We start from the raw sequence: 17,832 nt of genomic DNA, 5'->3' as shown, positions 1-17,832 counted from the left end.
GTATTTATTTACAATTTCTGTACCAGCTATGGGCTACTTGAATAATATTTTAAATTAAGTGTAATGAATACACATTAATAGCTTAAGTCTTAATAGATACTAGGGTAATTTCAAATTTCGTTTTGATATGTTTTTAACAATCATGTTGCAATAGGATACGTCATGATGATACTTCATTTTGAAATACTGGTTCATGCTGATGCATGCATGTGTTGTCTACGCCGCCCTATTTTTGTAGTTGTTGTGAAAGAGAGATGGTCAGTGGGTGACTGTGTGATGCCTTTGGATGCTGTATTTATCCTGACAGTATTTTTCCATCAGCTGCTGCTGGGAGAGGTGTGAGGCCTGGCTGTAGCACTGGTCTTAAGCTGGAGAAGGAACTAGAGGGGAACACACCCTGGTTCCTAATAAAAGTTGGTGGTGCTTTCACTGCCTTCTGCCTAAGGGAAATCAGAAAGCCCTGTGTGATCATGTCCTTTCCCGTAGAGGAAACCAGATGACTGCTGCTTTCTCTGACACTCGTCACTTCCTAATTTGAAAGTAGAACTCGCTCAAGAAAAAGAATATGATGGAGCTGAACAAAAAAGTGATGGGAGATTGTGATCCAGTGCTGAAGTTAATGAAAGTCTTTAAATGTTGTTGTTCATGTACTTAAGTCAAAAAAAACTAATTTTGGAGTTGCCTTTGGTTTTAGCAACATATTCGTACGTCAGCCTCCCGAGGTCCCCAAATTACTCAGTGATTTGAAAACCCCAAAGCTATCTCATCCAGCCTTTAGAGAACCCTGAATGTGGCTGCTTGGTGGGTGGCTACCAAACTCACCATGAGTCCTGAGCTCTGGGCTGCCCTGCCGCGCTTCTTCGAGTGTCCCAACCCGCCACCTATTTGCCGCAGGACACGGAGCAGAGGAAGCCCACTCTGCTCCTCAGTTGTGCCCACATCACTGGCCTTATCCTGGTATTAACCAGCAGTACAACAACCAACGCTGTGTTCTCGTTTTCTTTGCATATGTGTGTGCAGGAAACAAGTAACTGGAGACTAGAAGTCTTGCTGCATGTTGGGACGTCAAGAAACTCAGCGGGAGATTTGCAGAAAACATGCTGTACGTCTCAAAAGGCATTTCCGCCTAAGAGATGTCTGAGTGAGCTTCCGATAAAAAAAAAAAAAAAAGAGAAGCAGGGAGAAATGTGAAAAGCTCTCTGAAAGACCTGTGCCTGAGCTGACAGGATCAGTATATAGTTGTAGAGCAGAAAGGTGTTGAATGTACCAGTGTGTACCACTATGTACCAGTGGCAGCCTGTTGCAGGCAACAAAACCAAAACTGGTATTTCTGAATTTAGAGTGAAAACTAAAATTCAGCAAAGAAAAAGAAAAATCTTTGGATGTTTTCAGAGCTGCTTTCTGCTTTAAAATCTTGAGCTTTCCTTCTTATTCTCAGTGTTTGTGAAAAAATAACAGTTTCAGAGCCATTTGACGTCTTATCTTTAGAGACATCTCTGTTCTCTGCCTGAATATGTTCAGGATCTCTTTAAAAAAGTATATCTCTTGTCCCTGAAACCCTGAGCTGGTGGATTTGATGAGATGCTTTCTCTGTTTTCTCAATTTCCCTTGAAGACGGTAATGAAAAATAAATAAATTACTGCATCAAGTTGTAAAGCTCCATTTGCCTATGGAGCTGATAAAAGAAGAAATTTAAACATAATCTTTTGAAGCTTTATCTTTTTTTTTTTTTTTTTTTTTTTTTTTCCAGGTTTTTGTCAAGCAGGCAAGGATTTACGGTTAGTATCTCTGTGCATGGAGCAAATTGATATCCCAGCAGGCTTCCTGTTAGTAGGAGCCAAATCTCCACACCTTCCTGAGCACATTCTAGTCTGCGCTGTCGACAAGCGGTTTTTGCCAGATGATCATGGAAAAAATGCACTTTTAGGTAAGAGGTTTTCTTTCTTCATGCCATAATAATTCAGAGAAACTGGTCGGTTCAAAATTACCTAAAATCATTTCAGCTAATGACTTTCTATTAGAAATATGTTGAGGAGAGGCTTGTTTTAATTAAATTAAATCCACAGCTGAACTTCCCCCTGAAAAGCCCATTTTAAAACAAGTTCCTGATTCCACGATTAACCACAATTGAAGCTGGGTGATTTCTGTGTGGGCTGAAGACAATTGCAGCCCTGGCATTTTAAATGTGAACTGTCCAGATACTCTTTATCTCTACTGATGCTTACAACATTAAGAAGAAATATGCTCATGCAACTGTAGAAGATGAGCTATTTTCTGTGGATTAAGGGACAAATTTTGCCCTTGGCTCCACCAGGAACATTGTTTTCAACAGGAGCTCTGAGGGTAATTTGACTCTCTAATACATAGATTATAAAAAACAACATTTATATCACAACTGGCTATGTTTATGAGATTTAAAATTTTTAATGCAAGAATGTTTCTTGATCATTGAAGACAGGCACGTAAACACCTGGATTTCCTGCCTGGCTCACAACTGGTACATAACAGACTAGTAAAAGTGATTTAACGTATTTTAGCTCCTATAGCCTGATTTGCATTTATGTTCTCATTTCTCTCTCTAGTCACTGTCCTGCCTAGCATATATTGAGAAAGACCTTTCGACAGAGAAGAAATCACAATAAAGTATAAATACCCTTATTTAACCACACTGCTCAAATTCTGGTGCAAACAATCAATATTTTGCATAACTGTTGAAAACATCTCCTGTATGTACATGTGATTGTTAATGTTTTGTCTCCCTTAAGCATTTTAATATGCTACCACGTGCTGCAAACCTTTGGATCTATGGCAGAAATCTCACTGGCATGAATTAGATGGGAGCTGTGGTGTGATGTGTCCTTTCTGGATACAGTTGGGGAAGTGGGAGCATGGAATAATGTGGTGTGTGCTGCCATCCTCATAGGAGCTGCTCCCCAGTGAGCAGGGGAAGTGTCAAGAGTTGATCAATACGAACTATCTGATGTACAGACAGATGGTGTTCAATCTAATCAAATGTGGTTGTGCTTGTCTTTGTTGGTAAGCTCTCCACCTCACACCCTGAGGTCTGTATTAATTTATCATCCTGATATCATTTGATAATGAGCCTAGTGACTCACAACTCTGCTCTGGCATTGCTGATGTTACATATTCAAACACCTCTGTGGCTCTGTAGCTGGTACCTAAGAGCAAAGAATTGACTCAGTAACCCTGTGAGACCCTGATGACTGTTTCTGATGACTGTGGACATGCACCAATAGTTCCTCTGGGTTGTAAGCAATAAGGGAAGAACTGATTCAGTCTTGGGAGAAACAGGATGAAGAAGCTTACTTCTTGGCACCCTCTAGCAATGTGATGGTAAAATATGATAATAAGGATAATAAGGCATAATTAGTTCTGAAGACAATGGCCTAATTAATAAAAGAGTTTTATAGAAAATGCATTTTGCCAGACAGACAGACTGAAGTATTTTTCATAAAACTAGGAGTTTGGCTGACAGGTGAGTGTAGGTAGGAACCAGTGTTCTCTGAAGTGCTTGGTGTTGTGGTAAATAATGATAGTGACGAGGATGAAAAATGTGTTCCGTTATAGGTCTTGAACTGATTTATAAATGGAAAAAATCAAAAATAAAGGATTTCAGCTAGGTACTTACCCAGCCTAGCTCTATTTTAAATCATTATTGATGTTCCAGAAACAATATAAAGTGTTTTTTCATTAAATGTTCAAAGTAATTCAAATATTAGTGGAGTGACAAATTAGCTGAAAGAATTTAATTGTTCAGCATTAGATAATAGAGGAAGTGGGTTTACTCAACAAGGATTTTAGGGCAGGCCCATTGTAGAATGTGCTCTGTGCTTTCTTCTAGAAGATTTCAGACTGCTGCAGTGCAACGTTGCCATTGATGTAGCTGTGAATGCCACGGGAAATCAAGGCTGCATATAGTCCTCAGGCCAGACCCTGTACCTGTAACCTCAACTCAAAATTTCATCTTCTTTTATGAAACCATGTGAGAAATATTACAGAAAAGGAGCCTTCTGCCTATTTCTTTAACTCCCAAATCTGTTACTTTCATGAGGGGTTTTAAGTTTTCATGAACATTCTGAAGCACCTCTAATTTTTGCAGTGAAAATCTAAACATTTGACCTTAAATAAATGCTTTTAAGCCTTTAATATGGTGTAAGGTCCAGCTTACTTGGAGAGTGCCGTGTATGAGAGGTCTCAGAGGAAGTCACTAGATATTTAGGCTAGTTTTAGCCACACAAGTTTGCAGCGGGTACTCTGGATTAGCCCCCTGTTTTGAGCGAGGGAAGCATGCAGCTTGGAAGCCATGCTTTTTTAACGTAGAAACGTGGAACAGAAATAGGAAATCCTATGGAAATTTCCTCATCTGGCATCATGGCTTCTTCTGACCCTACAAGTAGTTCTCTGCTCTGGGTAGAGCGGAACACAGGTGGTAGAATTTCAACATCAGTTGGTATGACCTGGAAAGATGGAAGAGTTTCAGAAAAGTTAAGACTAAAATCTGCCTGCATTTGGCTGCTGCCTGATGAGTGGTCTGATCAGGGCACCTGTGGTAACAATCTGGCTGGAGGCTTCAATTCACTCTGAACTGGATGAGCAGGTAGGTTGAAGTGGCTTTATTCCTAGCAGCTATCACAAAACCATTTAATCTGTGTGTCCACCTTCTGCTTCATTTGTCCAGGATTTTCTGGGAATTGTATAGGCTGTGGAGAAAGAGGATTTCGGTACTTCACAGAGTTTTCCAATCATATCAACCTGAAATTAACCACTCAGCCAAAGAAGCAGAAGCACTTAAAGTACTACCTAGTAAGAAGCTCCCAAGGTGTACTGTCAAAGGGACCTCTTATTTGCTGGAAAGGTAATTAAGGTGCCCATTCACTTAAAGGTTTTTTATTATGTTGTTGTGGTGTTGAATGATAAATTGAAAGTTGCTGCTGAAAATGTATGCATTAAAATGAAACTATAGAAGTTGAATTTGTTTTGTGATTGAAGGAAAAGTTCCCACTGATTTCACTGAAGTCTGTATTGTGCTGAAGAGTCTTAAGTCTTAATAGTAACCATACAATCATAAATTGTCTTCCTCCATCTCCCTGTGCTTTCACTGGGAGCCCTAAATCTATCCTTGGGCAGTGCAGCCACCTTGGTAGAAGAAATAGGATTCCTCAGTCTGCTAAGTCTTTTCTCTGCCTAAAGCAAGATGACTCACAGCCAGGGCTCTGGCATTGGCTTTGCATTGATACTCATCTTAGCAGGTGCAATTCAATCTGGCTAATGCCTGAGGATAGCCAGCGCACCGTAAGATTAAGAAAGCTCAGGTCACTGATCTCAAGGAAAGAGGAGAAATCTCGCATACTCTTGCCATTTACAGTGTGTTTTACACGTGGGCTTACCCTCTATCCGTGCAATATTGTTAATGAATCTGCTAACGAGAATGACATTTGTGACCCTGAGGCAAGGTAACCATGGGGTCTAGTATTGATGGATGCACGATTTTTGAGTTAGAGCCATACCAAGGCTTGAAGAGCGAACAGTTTACCTACTCATTGCCTGCTAAACTGGTATATATGCAGGCTGCCTGTATCCCTCGGTAAAGACAGAGTTTGAGCTGGTGCCTCTTGTTCCAAAGAGGGTGATATGAGGAGAGGAGAAGCTCCACGGGAGGATTGACACACATCTGAAGAGTCACATCCTCATGTGAATGGCAACAGGACACCAGAGAGATGGTTATCACAAAACTGTATGAGTAATTATAGTACTGTATCAGTTCGGGGTTCAAAGGGATCTTGCCTTCAGCTGTTTTTCTGTTACAAGGATAATTTACTACTGCTTCAGAGCGGATGTGTTTTTCAGCTGCCTTTTCCTTTAAAACTTCAGAAATTTAATTTGATAGCCTCTTTTTGAAGCTCCAAATACTGAAAAAGGAAACCTTATTTTGTATTATTTTTCCATGAATTATGAAAGGGTTTATCCACACAATACAGTGCAGTCTGATGCACTATTTAGCAAATTGTTCATGGGAACATTTTGTGCTGCCTGGCAATGTTCATATGCAAGACTACTCATGACAATCTCAATCTTTGCGTGGTTAGAAAGTGTAATTTGGAGTCACCCTTCATTTTGTTTCACTGAATGTAGATTTTGTTTTGATTGCAGGCAATAATTTAGCTAATAGCATCTTGACATACGCAGGAGAAGAACAGAGCTGGCTTTGGGGATGTTTTCTCTGAAACCCCTGATGTTCATGCGCTTGGGGTTGGTGTGTGACTTGGTAAACGCTGTCAGGGGTAACATACATGAGAAACTATTTTAAACCTCCTTCTGATCACAAATGTGTGGAAGAGGTAGATGCAGGGCTAGCTTTTGACTATATACTCATTGCAAATGTTTCGGGAACCTACAAAAGTTTAGAAAATTGAGCAAGAATTGATCTCATGGGCATTGGTAGGCACTTTCCCCATATTGATTCCATCTATCCAGGAACCCTTTGCCCTTTCCTTCACATTAAAGGTCTAATTGGAAGAGAAGCACTATTAAACACCCTCTTCTCTTCAAAACAGAACCTGATTAGATCGTGGTTTAAAAAAAGTGGATTAATATGAGATATTTAAAGTTACTTTCTCCTCCCTCAACTCAGTTTTCATCCAGACAGACGTTCCCAGGGACAGGATCTCCCTGAAGATTTTCTGGAGACATGCTAAGAATCCATGTGTCAGCACAATTTTCCTTCTAAAGGGCAACATATGATGGCTTTTAGAAAGGTTCTGCCACAGAAGTCTCTGAATGTTTCCTGGGACATGCCCAATGCCTTCAAATCTCTTGCAAGCTGAGAGCTCTTGCCATTTTGCAGCATCTGGTCTCTATTTGACTGGCACTCTCAGCGGCCCCTGGGGAGGTTTTCTTAATTAGAAGACAAAGTTGACTAAACTGCTTGAGCTGTATTTCTGTTGAATGCTGCCATTTGCTGCTGTTTGTTGTACGTGCTGGATGTATGCTTTTAACGCTTTGTCACCTTCCGCCACTGTGTTGCTGAACTTTTCCAACTGGAAGGCAGGCCTTGTTAATATGTACTGTAGCTGCTTCGTTTGCAGAATGTAGAAGCAGGCAATCATCAGCTGCTAGCCTCTCTGCTAAACCAAATTCTGCGGTGTCACCGTCCACGACCCCAGAGGGTGGATCAGCTAATGGATACAAATCAGGGTTCACTCAGACAGGTAGGAGCTGAAAGTGCTGTAAAGATAACCGTTGGGGGTGGTAAGTTACCTCAGATATTGTTGGTTTAGGGATGCCATAAATAAGTGGGTGTTTACTTCAAGCCATGTGTAGATTACAGCTGGGAGGATACCGTTCAGAATTGGCTTTGTGAGAGATTTAAGACCCAGGTGAGGATGAAGATGAGCTTAGTTCTCAAAAGAACACTCAATTAAAAAAGCATTAAATGATCTTTTGATTAATTTATTTGATTCTTTGTTTCCTTTTTATTTGTTTAATTTATTTTTTGTGGATCTCAAAAGATTTGAATTACATGTTTATAGTGGGATGTCAGTACATAGACTAGGGTATTTGCCTTAAAATGGAAAAAGATCTCCTTTTGGGCTGAGGGGGACAGCTTTTATTTATGCATTTGCTTATTTGTTTATTTATTTAAATTGTATTTCACACATCGGTGTGCTTAGTAAAGCCATTTCCCCATGCACATACAGTTGTTTTAATTACATGAACTAGCATGCATCTCATACATGCTTCTAGTTCTGAGAAGCTATTAATGGCATACTGAATCTAGGAGAAACAATAAAAATCAAATGGACGTTGGCTGACAAAGAAGCAGCATCTTTAATTTATGTATTGCAAATAGCTGAGGTGCTTTCTTTGAGCTCTTGTTCTCACTGTTTCATGGCAGCTTTATCTATGCTGTTTTATGTTTTTATGTCTGTGCTGTTTCTTGAAAAATTAAAAATAGAGAAATAAAACTTTGGTTGTTTGGTTGGTATGTGTGTACCACAGCATACATTTCTCCAGAGGAGTGTGAAATGCAGATGAAAAAAACAAGCTTGTTAAAACATGCAACATTAAAAAAAAAAAAAAAAAAGAAAAAAAAAAGTTATAAAACCATCGCAAACAACACCTGAACATATGCATTCTGAAATTGGAATTGCAATCACTGACCAGTGTGTTCAGAGACCCTTTCCCCAGCTGGTCAGCCCTGGTTCTGTTCAGGAAGCTGTATGCTTTAGGCTTTTGTTGAAATGTAATGAGAATATCATTTGAACACATCTGCATTTCACTGCATGATCCATCGGCTTCCAGATCCCAGCATGAGAACTGTGCAGATGCATGAGAACCTATTTATTTGAAATAACAAGCGCTCCAATATTTACACAGCTTTGTCTTCCATTGTACCTGCCGAGTTAATAGATACACCTTTTATATACCGCTTTCTCCTTATCACTCGTTGCAGCGCTCAGTCTGCGTGGTTTTTCTGTGTGTCACTGTTTGTGCTCTTAGGTCACAGTTGTCAAAACCTTTTCATCTCCTTCTATGGTTATCTCCTAGTGAAGATAATGCCACATTCGTACATATGAATTCCCTGTGACCAGAGGAGGGGGAGGGCACCTTTTTTTTTTTTCTTTTTTTGTGGTGTGAATTTTGACATGCATCACCCAAAATGGTGCAGCTTTTTCTCTCCTAGGCTTGCATAGCTACTCGTACTTTGAGGTGAACGGTCTCTGGTTTTAAAATCAAAGTACTTATTAGTAAGTCACCTCCCAAAATTGTTTTCATTTTATTGTTAACTCTCACCCTTTTTTCCCTTCAAACATTTCTGCTTTCTGCCTGTGTAAGTGAACAGTCAAGTCTCCACACTCTAGGAGAACACCTGTAGGCAGGTGGTAACACCGAGCACTGCACTGAGCTGGTAACTTCAGGATAGAAATTGCAGCACAAGAGAATTTTGCAACATCCTAGTTAAAGTTGGCAGTACAGTGTGGCCATGACACTGTAGTCAAGTGCTGCGTCCCTCTTTCAAACGGCACGGGAAGACACGGTTCCTTTTACAGAGAGATGTGTTTTTATTGGCAGGGCAACAACGTCTGTAACTTCGAACAGTATCAGAAATCCAGTTTTAGGTGGAAATGTGAGAGAGAAAACTCAAATTCGGATGTTTAAAAGCAACTAGAAACAGGATTTTAAGATAGAAAGTTCAACTATTTTAATAAGAGGTAGCAGTACAAGTCCCGCTTGAGGTATCAGTGTGATGTTTAAACATATACCAGCCATAGCTGATTTCATAGATACAATTTCAAGAAAACATTATGATGAGAGAGAAGGGGAGAAAAACAACAAGACAAATAAACCTGAGCCAAAGCTTCTGGACAGTTTGCTTTGAGAAGAGCTTTCTCATTACATGTTTGCTGCCTTGTATTTAACGAGAGACTAGTGTTTTCCTCCAAAGCCCTTGAGCTGGTGGTCTGTTTGTTAGCCATTCAGCATTTGTCCCGTGAACATGGACAAGGTTTTCTGCTGGAGCAACAGCCAAGGCTTCTGCATTTGTTCCCCATCTCAGTCGCTCCATATGGCAAAGCAGACGCCCTCCCCATCCTTCTTCGCCAAATGGTGTGTCACCCGGGGGTGAATGTATTTGCCAGATCAAGCTGGTTTTCACCTTCAGTTTTCTTTCCCTGGCTGTTTTGCTAGGACATCTGTAGGTGAACTTAGCCTACTCTGCCTACTTCTTGCAAACTCATTTCTGCACAGATGTTGAGGCAATGTTCTTTCACCTTGGCCATAAGAGTTTGGATTTGCCAGTGTATCAGCATCCCAATGTTCAATTTTTCTTTAAAGTAACTTGCAGATATTAAATGCCTTCATGCTTAAGAAGGCGTCTGCATGCTGAGAGGTTTTGGATCTGTTGCAATTCACATTTTTATACTGGGCAAACATTATTTTTTTGTTGCTGTTGTTCAGCGTCCATATGGATGTTATCCATTGATTATTATTATTTGTCTATTTGTCAGTGCCCTGGTAAAATGCTCTAAGGAGTTGCTGTTTGTTAATTCATGCAAAGAGTTTGGGCTCAGCTACTCTTCATTCCTTACCCAGGCTTATAAATGGGCATACACTTTTCCTAGCCTCATAGATAGTAGTGCTGTAGGGTGATCTTCAGAGGTTATATATTTGATTTTTTTTTCTGCCCTAAGTCAAGCTTGTCTGAGACTGACAGAGGTTCAATAACTTGTTCTTGAAAATCTCATGTGATGGAGATTCCACAACCTTTTAGACAATTTATTCCAAGAGCTTATTCCCTGTGCTTGCTAGGGGCAAGTCACATAAGCTCTTTGCCTGAGTTTTCTCATCTGTAACACAGGATAACTGTGTTTACTTGTCTATCCCACAGGGGTATTTTGAGGAGCAATGAGATAACTCTTTCTACAGTTAAAATATTTTTCAACTGTTATATGAATGCAAGGTACTGTGAAAGAGATCTATCATGGGTTTAGGGTATTACTAGATTCTTCAGAAATGCCCAGTAAATGTTTGTTACGACTCCTACAAGATATCCTTAAATGATCTCTTAAGTGTAAAATGGTTTGATTGCTTTGCATGCAGAGATATGTGTAGATAAATGTGTATGCATGTTTATGTATATATGATACATATATACTTATAGATATGTTTTTAATTAATGCTTAGTTAAATATATTTTTTTCAGATTCTTCAGTGTTCAGTCCAGCAAAATCGTCTTCTGCTGTTAACTTAAGTGGAACTCAAGACCCGTCTCGGAACAAGAACGTTGTGAAACCTTTGGCTTTGTCAGTACAGCTTGTAGGAAAGACATTTGCTGCAGGTAGCACTTTGCTTTCCAGGATAACTGAGAGACAAGGGAATTGTCTTCTTAGCAGCAAAGAAATAAAGGAATTATCTTTTCAGTGGAAAAAGGAAAGGAAAGCATTCACTAGGATTCTTCAAAACCATCATATTCTACTGGTCCTCTGCACAGAAATCTTCCATGTCTATTACTATTCCCAAACAGAGCCACACCTTGGCTTTCAGATTTGACTCTCTGATAAAAGTGCATGTCATATTCCTCTTGCACTTCCTAAGATCTAGGAGAGCCAAAACATCACCTCTTGATATTACACTAATTCATGTAACATTAACTGACAGTCGTTCTCCTTTTGCAATGAGTATAGTTACTCCAGATGCATTTCTGTGTTGTGTGTTTAATAAATTAAAAGCCTCCTCTAGGAGGAAAGGCCATATAACATCAGACGGGTTGGAAACGAGGAGAAATTTCTCCTCAGAAAGAGCAGTCAGGCATTGGAGCGGGTTGCCCAGGGAGCTGGTGGCATCACTGTCCCTAGGGGTGTTCAAGGAAAGGTTGGACGTGGTCCTTGGGGACGTGGTTTCATGGGTGATATGGGTAGCAGGGTGGTGGTTGGACCAGGTGATCTTGGAGGTTTTTTCCAACCTTAATGTTTCTGTGATTCTGTATTTGCTGTTTTATACAATATATATTGCTATATATGCATATTACTTTGTTGGACCTAATGAATGTATCAAATACATCATTAACATAGTTTTATGTAAAATAGCAGAAAATACTGCATTTCAGATAAATGAAACTAGTGTTTCTCTCTTCTGTATTTGAGTAAGAGAATTTATCATGCACGGAAATTACTTCCCACCATTTCAACTGCTTCTGTAATTGATCCACCAGATCTGTCCAAACCCTATTGTTGACAAGGGGATACAAATGGGAGCTTACAGTGGGCAAGTGCTGCTACTTAAATGTTGCTAACTGGCAACCCGAGAATCTTGAACCTGAATTTATTTGGATGACTGTGGCTGCAGACTTCCATGTTACAGTGTGCTAAGCACGATACCATTATCTCAGACTCTGCTGCAGCCAACATCAGCAGGCTGCTGTGCCATCTCCTGCTGTTGCTCCTGGAAATTTTCTTGGGAGCTAAATCACAGTGGAGCTGGCAGATATGGAAAGGAGCCATAGTCCCTACTGGAATCCATGTCCACTCTAGGCAGTTTATGCCATTTTTTTTCTCCTGAAAAAAATGAGACTGAAAAAAAATAAGAAAGGGCTCAGAAGTGTGAAGAACACTTTTTGTGATCCTCTGTTTTTGTAGTTTCATTTTGTGATCTGGATATAGTGGGGCCTCCCAGGGTGTCAGGCCTGCTGGGACTGGAGGATTGTCTTAGGCAGAGGTAGCAGAATTAAGCATGGTTTGCCTCAATAACACTCCGAGCATGTGCACTTCACAGCAAACTGTCCTGTTTTGCCTGCCCAGTCTCCATTTCTAAGACTTCAGATGAGAGCTCTGTAGTGACTCCGTGTATAGCACATGGATGACTGGGAGAAAAATACAAAGATGCACCAGAGAGGCTTAGAAATCTTTATAAAATGAATTCATGATGAGCACTTTTTAAAATTTTCAGTGTCTGTTTCGTAAGCATCCCGGTGATTTTTCTTGTGTGTAGTTTTTTTATTCTGTTGGATTGGGGATTTTTTTCTTCATCCTATTCTCTCTGCCTTCAAATGTGGAGAGCTTGTTTCAAGGTTAGGATTTTGCAGCGTGTGTCCAAATTATTCTCTGCCAAGTACTCTTCATGCTTTCCCTGGAGTGGGTTTCTTTCAGTCACTCATCTTGCCCTGTTCTTTTGTGCGTGCATGCTGCTGTATTATTTTGTTTGTTTGTTTTCAAGATTGTCTCAAGCTACACACTCTGTATTTTATTATACTCAGCTCCTCTTTCACTGCGTGCCACTGATGTTGCTAATGGAAACGCTAATGGAGGAAGAAATAATGTATTGAGTTCTACAGTCTCTCGGCCAGTGCCTCACTTGACCTCTCCTAGCCCTGGCTGTGCAGCTGGAGACCAAGGTAAAGAAAATCTCTGCTCTGTGTCCCTTTTAAGCTGCAGTGGCTGTTGAACCTGAAATCCGTGATTTTGTTTTTCTTCCCATCATAGCTGTTTCTGCAATTCAGTCTTTACAGATCTTTCTGGTTTCTGGCACGACAGCTAATGACAACAGTGTAGCTTTTGACACAGGTAGAAGCATTTCTCACATCATAGTCTGCATTCGTGTAAGGCTGGGTGTAAACCTCTGGAACTCTGTAGTGTGAAAGCAGCTCAGCACCTCTGTGAAATGGAAATGTGGGCTGGAGTCTGGAACAACAGCACTTAGAATTATTTTTGCTTTTTTTCACAGCATCAATGTCTAGTTCTGGACCACCAAAGAAACGTCATCGGGGATGGTCTCCTGGCTCCCCAGTCCCTCCTCCTGGCTTAGTGGTACCTGTTCCTGCAATTCGGCCCTCAACTAGAACAGGTAAAACTTGAATGATACAGATATTTGTAAAAATAATAATAATAAAAAACCTGTTCTCAGCCAGATCAGTATCCCTGTGCTCCTTCTCTTAAGGGTTGCATAGAAAACATAACAGAGCTTGCTGAAGTAGTTAAGGGCACCATGAAGAGTTTTTCACATGACCCAGAAAAGCACACAGTTCTTGTTTCTGTAATCTAAGGTGGTACAATGGGAAGGTGAAACTCCTGGGGGAGGGAGAAAAAGGAGGCTGGAAATTGTAAAGATCTAAACCTAAGTTCCCCAAAGATAGCTCAGTTCTTCTGAAATTGTGCAGGTGTATGTATATATGAACATATTTAATGGGTTTCCATTAACCTTCTACTTGAACATTTAAAGGATTTCCATTAGCCTTCTACTTGAATATAGCGTCTCTATCTGGTGTGGCATGCTACAGAAACAGCACACTCAGTTCTGGTGTAGGAAAGATGCCTTTATGTAATTCTGGCCTAACCAAGGACACTGATGTTCCCTAGGTCATCTTTGCTTAGAAGGATAAAGTTTGTGAGACCAAATAGCTCACGTGTGTGGAAAAGGGATAGACACATCTAGAAGGGATGTGTAATAGCACGATGTGAAATAGGATTAAATATAAATATGTGTGAACAGTCATCAACGTGCATGCAGGTACCACTTTATGCATAACTACTAATAAAACTGTTCACTATTGATGGACTTTGCGGTTGTGAGATTCAGAATAGCTGGTAAAGGGGAACGTACAATTGCTTAGTGATCCCTCTATATAATAGGAGAATAAACACCCAAGGAAGAAAAAAAAACATGTTTGTCATCATGCACAGTATGTTCTTAACTCTGCTTTGGAGGACTTGCTTTTGGGATGTTTTGGAACTGACTTTCAGAGATACTTATCACGGGAAGAAGGGTTACATGGTAGTGTAGGCCTGCCTAATTGAGCAACTCAAATCAATCACAGCTACTTCCACAGCTAAAATGTATGCATGCATACATTTATTCATGCAGCCTGTGATGTCTTCTGCAGATAGCATTGTTTGAAAAATCTGTTACAGACAACCAAATGAAGCCTGAGAAACTTCTGAAGGAGGTCTCACACTGAAACCTGATAACAGATGACACATTTTTGCATTTTGTTTCTTTTTACTTGTGAAAGCTGCTTTTGCACTTTCATGCCTAAAGGCTTTTATTTATTTATTTATTTATTTATTTTATCTTTCTAACAACTCTTTAAGGACATCGTTGAGATTTTGGCTTGTATTTTCTTTCCTAGCTACATATGTTCTAGGTCAGAAGTCAGAGCAGTCGCTTCCCTTTTATCGACAGGTATCATTGAGAGGTAGCCGCTGTCTTAGAGGTGGCCTCTTGGGTTAGTACTTGGCTTTGTTTGAAGATGCATATTCAGCCTTGTGTTTTCCTCCCTCATTCCCACCAACAACACAGTGGCCAGAAACAGTTTTATTTTAGGGGTGGGTCTACAGGAGGGTATAGGCTCTTAATTTAAATTACTTAAAACTATAGCAGGAAATGCAGAGGCCTCTTGAATTTTATTACAGTTTGTGATCTGGAGTTATTTATTTATTTATTTTTTATTTGTTCATACGGCCAAATCACAGTATGAGCCTTTTAGTAATGGAAGCTTCTCTTTTCTTTATTTTATAGAGCCTCTTTTGTCAGTCCCAGTTCCTCAATCCATGTTAACTGGAATTTTACAGCCTCAACCCATCCCGGCAGGGGAGACTGTAATAGTTCCTGAAAACCTGCTGAATAACTCGGGAGTCAGACCAGTGATTCTGATAGGTAAGTCTTACACTGGGGAGCCAAATCCTGCATTTTGAACACATGCATGCTCCCCTAAGAGAAAGGCTTTTTTTTTTTTTTTTTTTTTTTTGTTTCTTTTTGTTGGTTCTGACATTCAATACAGTATGTAATTGGTTTGTCATGGATAGTTTGCTTGGTTGCTCAACACTTAAAATTGAAAGTTTGGAGATTTCTGAGAGGACCTGATTTGCAAACGGGTCATGACGAGGTCAGATTTATGCAAAACCTCTGGCCAAACTGAAATTTTGTACAAATAACATTTTTGTAAAATCCAAGAATAGAAATATTTCCATGTAATTAAAATAGCTTTCCAGTGTAAACAACTGACAAAACAAGAAAATATTTCCTGTAGCATGTAAAATCCAGATCTTGAAGCCCAGGGATTCTGCATGAGAACCAGAAAACTGATACGTCCTGGCTAATCAGAAGTGAATCGTACTAACTTTTTGTTTTTTATAGTCCATAATTATTGTAAGTGACTGAGATAACAGATCAGGCTTTTAAAATTCTTTAGCTCCATGAAGCACATTGTTAACCCTTAGAAAGACATTGCTTTTACTTCAAAAGTATGATTTGTAATATGAATACCCTTTTCAAGCTGAGCAATAAGGACATAATATATATATATATATAAATGGTTTGGCTAGCACTGCCAAAATTTTGAGGAGTGGTTTTTTTAACTCCTTAAATCTCTTTTCAGTCCAGCATGACACAGCTGCTTCTATAAAGTAGCTTTAGCATTAACAGAAAATGCCTGTCAATACAGTCCATGGAATAATTCATCATTCATGAAGACATAGAGAAGTTCTCAGAGTCCTCACTTACAGAGATAATCCTAATACAAGCAATTTCAAAAGAACTAAGAGGGCCATCTACCCTCAAAGGGTAGTAAAACCCTCAAGGCTAGGGTTACGCTTCTTTTGGTTTGTTTTGCTTAGTCTTGTTTTGTGGAAGCGTATTCTGAAGTTCTAACATGGTGCTTTAATGTTTTCAGAGAAATGCTTCATTATTAAAGATGAGGGTGTCTGCAGTTATCAGCTGAAGTGCAAATTGAATGCAGCCCTTAGGCTCTTGGAGAGTTGCCAATGAAGTCCTCAGCTAGGCTAAATGTTAGTGTCCCTGAGAAGCAGGGTCCTATTAATAGTGCAGAACCAGATGTACCCAAATGGATGGGTTTGGCAAAATCTGTGTGAATTTTAGTGGTTTTTTTTTTTTTTTTTTTTTTTTTTTTTAAAGGAAAACATTCTCAAGGAAAAGAAGAGTTAGCCTGTTTTCATATGCTTTGCCCTACAGAACAGCGTGTTTAGTTGTTGATGTTTATTTAAGCTGTGTATGGAAACAGAACATAAACATGGAAAAAAATGCAATTAATCATGGCAATACTGCAGTAGCTGAATCAATTTTAATGTTACTGATGCTGTTTTCATAATGTTAAGATCAATGTTCTTTTCCTTCCATTGATTTTTGGGTTTTGTACACTCTATTATGGAGAATGTGTACTTAAAGGTCAGGTTAAGACCCAGACAGATATTCTCATATGTATTTGGGTAAAAATAATTGTTATCCTGATGGTATGTGGTTATCCATAGCTTTTGCACATCTTTGTGATCACTTGTTTTAAAAAACAGCAACGGAGCAGTGGCCTATTCAATTTATTTTATAAGAAATTATAATGTCAGGAGTGGCCAGTGATGCAGTATGTTTTTCAAGTTAACACTCAGGAGAAGTTTGGAAACGTTTATGTTGTACAAGACTTCATGTAATGGATTATCTTGTCAATTTCTGTGGGTTTTGTTTGTTTGTTTGTTTTATGAAAGGTTATGGCACTTTACCTTATTTCTATGGAAATGTCGGTGATATTGTTGTGAGTCCCTTACTGGTGAATTGCTACAAGATTCCACAGCTGGAAAACAAGGATCTGGATCTCCTGGGTTTGACCAGCAGTCAGCTGCTAAGCGTGGAGAACATGATACTTTTAACTATTCAGTATCTTGTCCAACTAGGTAAGCAGCTTGTCCTAAGCACTTCAGTTTTTATTCCTTACTATCCTTTTTCTCCCCACCCTTTCTATTTCTGTTTCAGAGCCAATTTTCTGGCTATTTTTTGTGCCTGGAAGAGGTAGGTGGCTCCATCTAGTGTGTGTGACTTTGCTCCTTTGAACATCTGACTGAAGAAGCGAATTTAAGGACTGATACTGCTTCTGCTCTCCATATGGGGATTGACCAGGTCACCTCTGTGAAAATGGATCCTCATTTGCAATGCAGATAACTCATTTGCTTAGGGTATCAAACCATCAGTTATCACAGCTCTTTCTAAGGACGCTCGGTCTGTTTTATTCAGTTTCGTGACAAATGCCAGCAGATGTGTGATGGCCGTCATTGTTTTGGTGACAGCACCGTTTACATGAAAACCACATTTGTTTTTCAGACTTAGGCAAGTTATTCAATGAATATCTCGTTCTTGCAAATGTATTTGAAACAGACCCTTTGCAAGTTTGAGAGCAAAGCACATTTTCTTTCTCTTATTACAGGTCTGTTTTTCCCTACCTTGGAGTAAAATACAGCAATGTTAACAGTAAGGTTTTAGAAGTCAAAGAATATTGCAGGATATAGCATTCTATTGCAAAGAATATAGCTTTAGGAA

General features: G+C 39.6%; 1 protein-coding gene across 12 annotated transcripts in view; it reads left to right on the top strand.

Annotated features, from left to right (window-relative positions):
* The window catches only part of GREB1L (GREB1 like retinoic acid receptor coactivator), a 131,171-nt gene that overhangs the window by 79,169 nt on the left and 34,170 nt on the right, over positions 1-17,832 (top strand). For 8 of the 12 annotated variants that reach the window (XM_035316639.1, XM_035316638.1, XM_035316632.1 and 5 more), the window contains 8 exons: positions 1,751-1,927; positions 4,700-4,876; positions 7,092-7,229; positions 10,724-10,858; positions 12,773-12,910; positions 13,240-13,359; positions 15,031-15,168; positions 17,007-17,192. In XM_035316639.1, the coding sequence (XP_035172530.1) occupies positions 1,751-1,927; positions 4,700-4,876; positions 7,092-7,229; positions 10,724-10,858; positions 12,773-12,910; positions 13,240-13,359; positions 15,031-15,168; positions 17,007-17,192 (1,209 nt within the window). The remainder of the gene's footprint in view (positions 1-1,750; positions 1,928-4,699; positions 4,877-7,091; positions 7,230-10,723; positions 10,859-12,772; positions 12,911-13,239; positions 13,360-15,030; positions 15,169-17,006; positions 17,193-17,832) is intronic. The other 4 variants (XM_035316641.1, XM_035316640.1, XM_035316643.1 and 1 more) reach the window with 2 other exon arrangements.

The sequence above is a fragment of the Oxyura jamaicensis genome, chromosome 2 (genome assembly GCF_011077185.1).
Source record: "Oxyura jamaicensis isolate SHBP4307 breed ruddy duck chromosome 2, BPBGC_Ojam_1.0, whole genome shotgun sequence".
In the NCBI taxonomy this organism is placed as follows: domain Eukaryota; kingdom Metazoa; phylum Chordata; class Aves; order Anseriformes; family Anatidae; genus Oxyura; species Oxyura jamaicensis.
The sequence above is the reverse complement of the archived record's forward strand: the minus strand, read 5'-3'. Positions and strand labels throughout refer to the sequence as shown.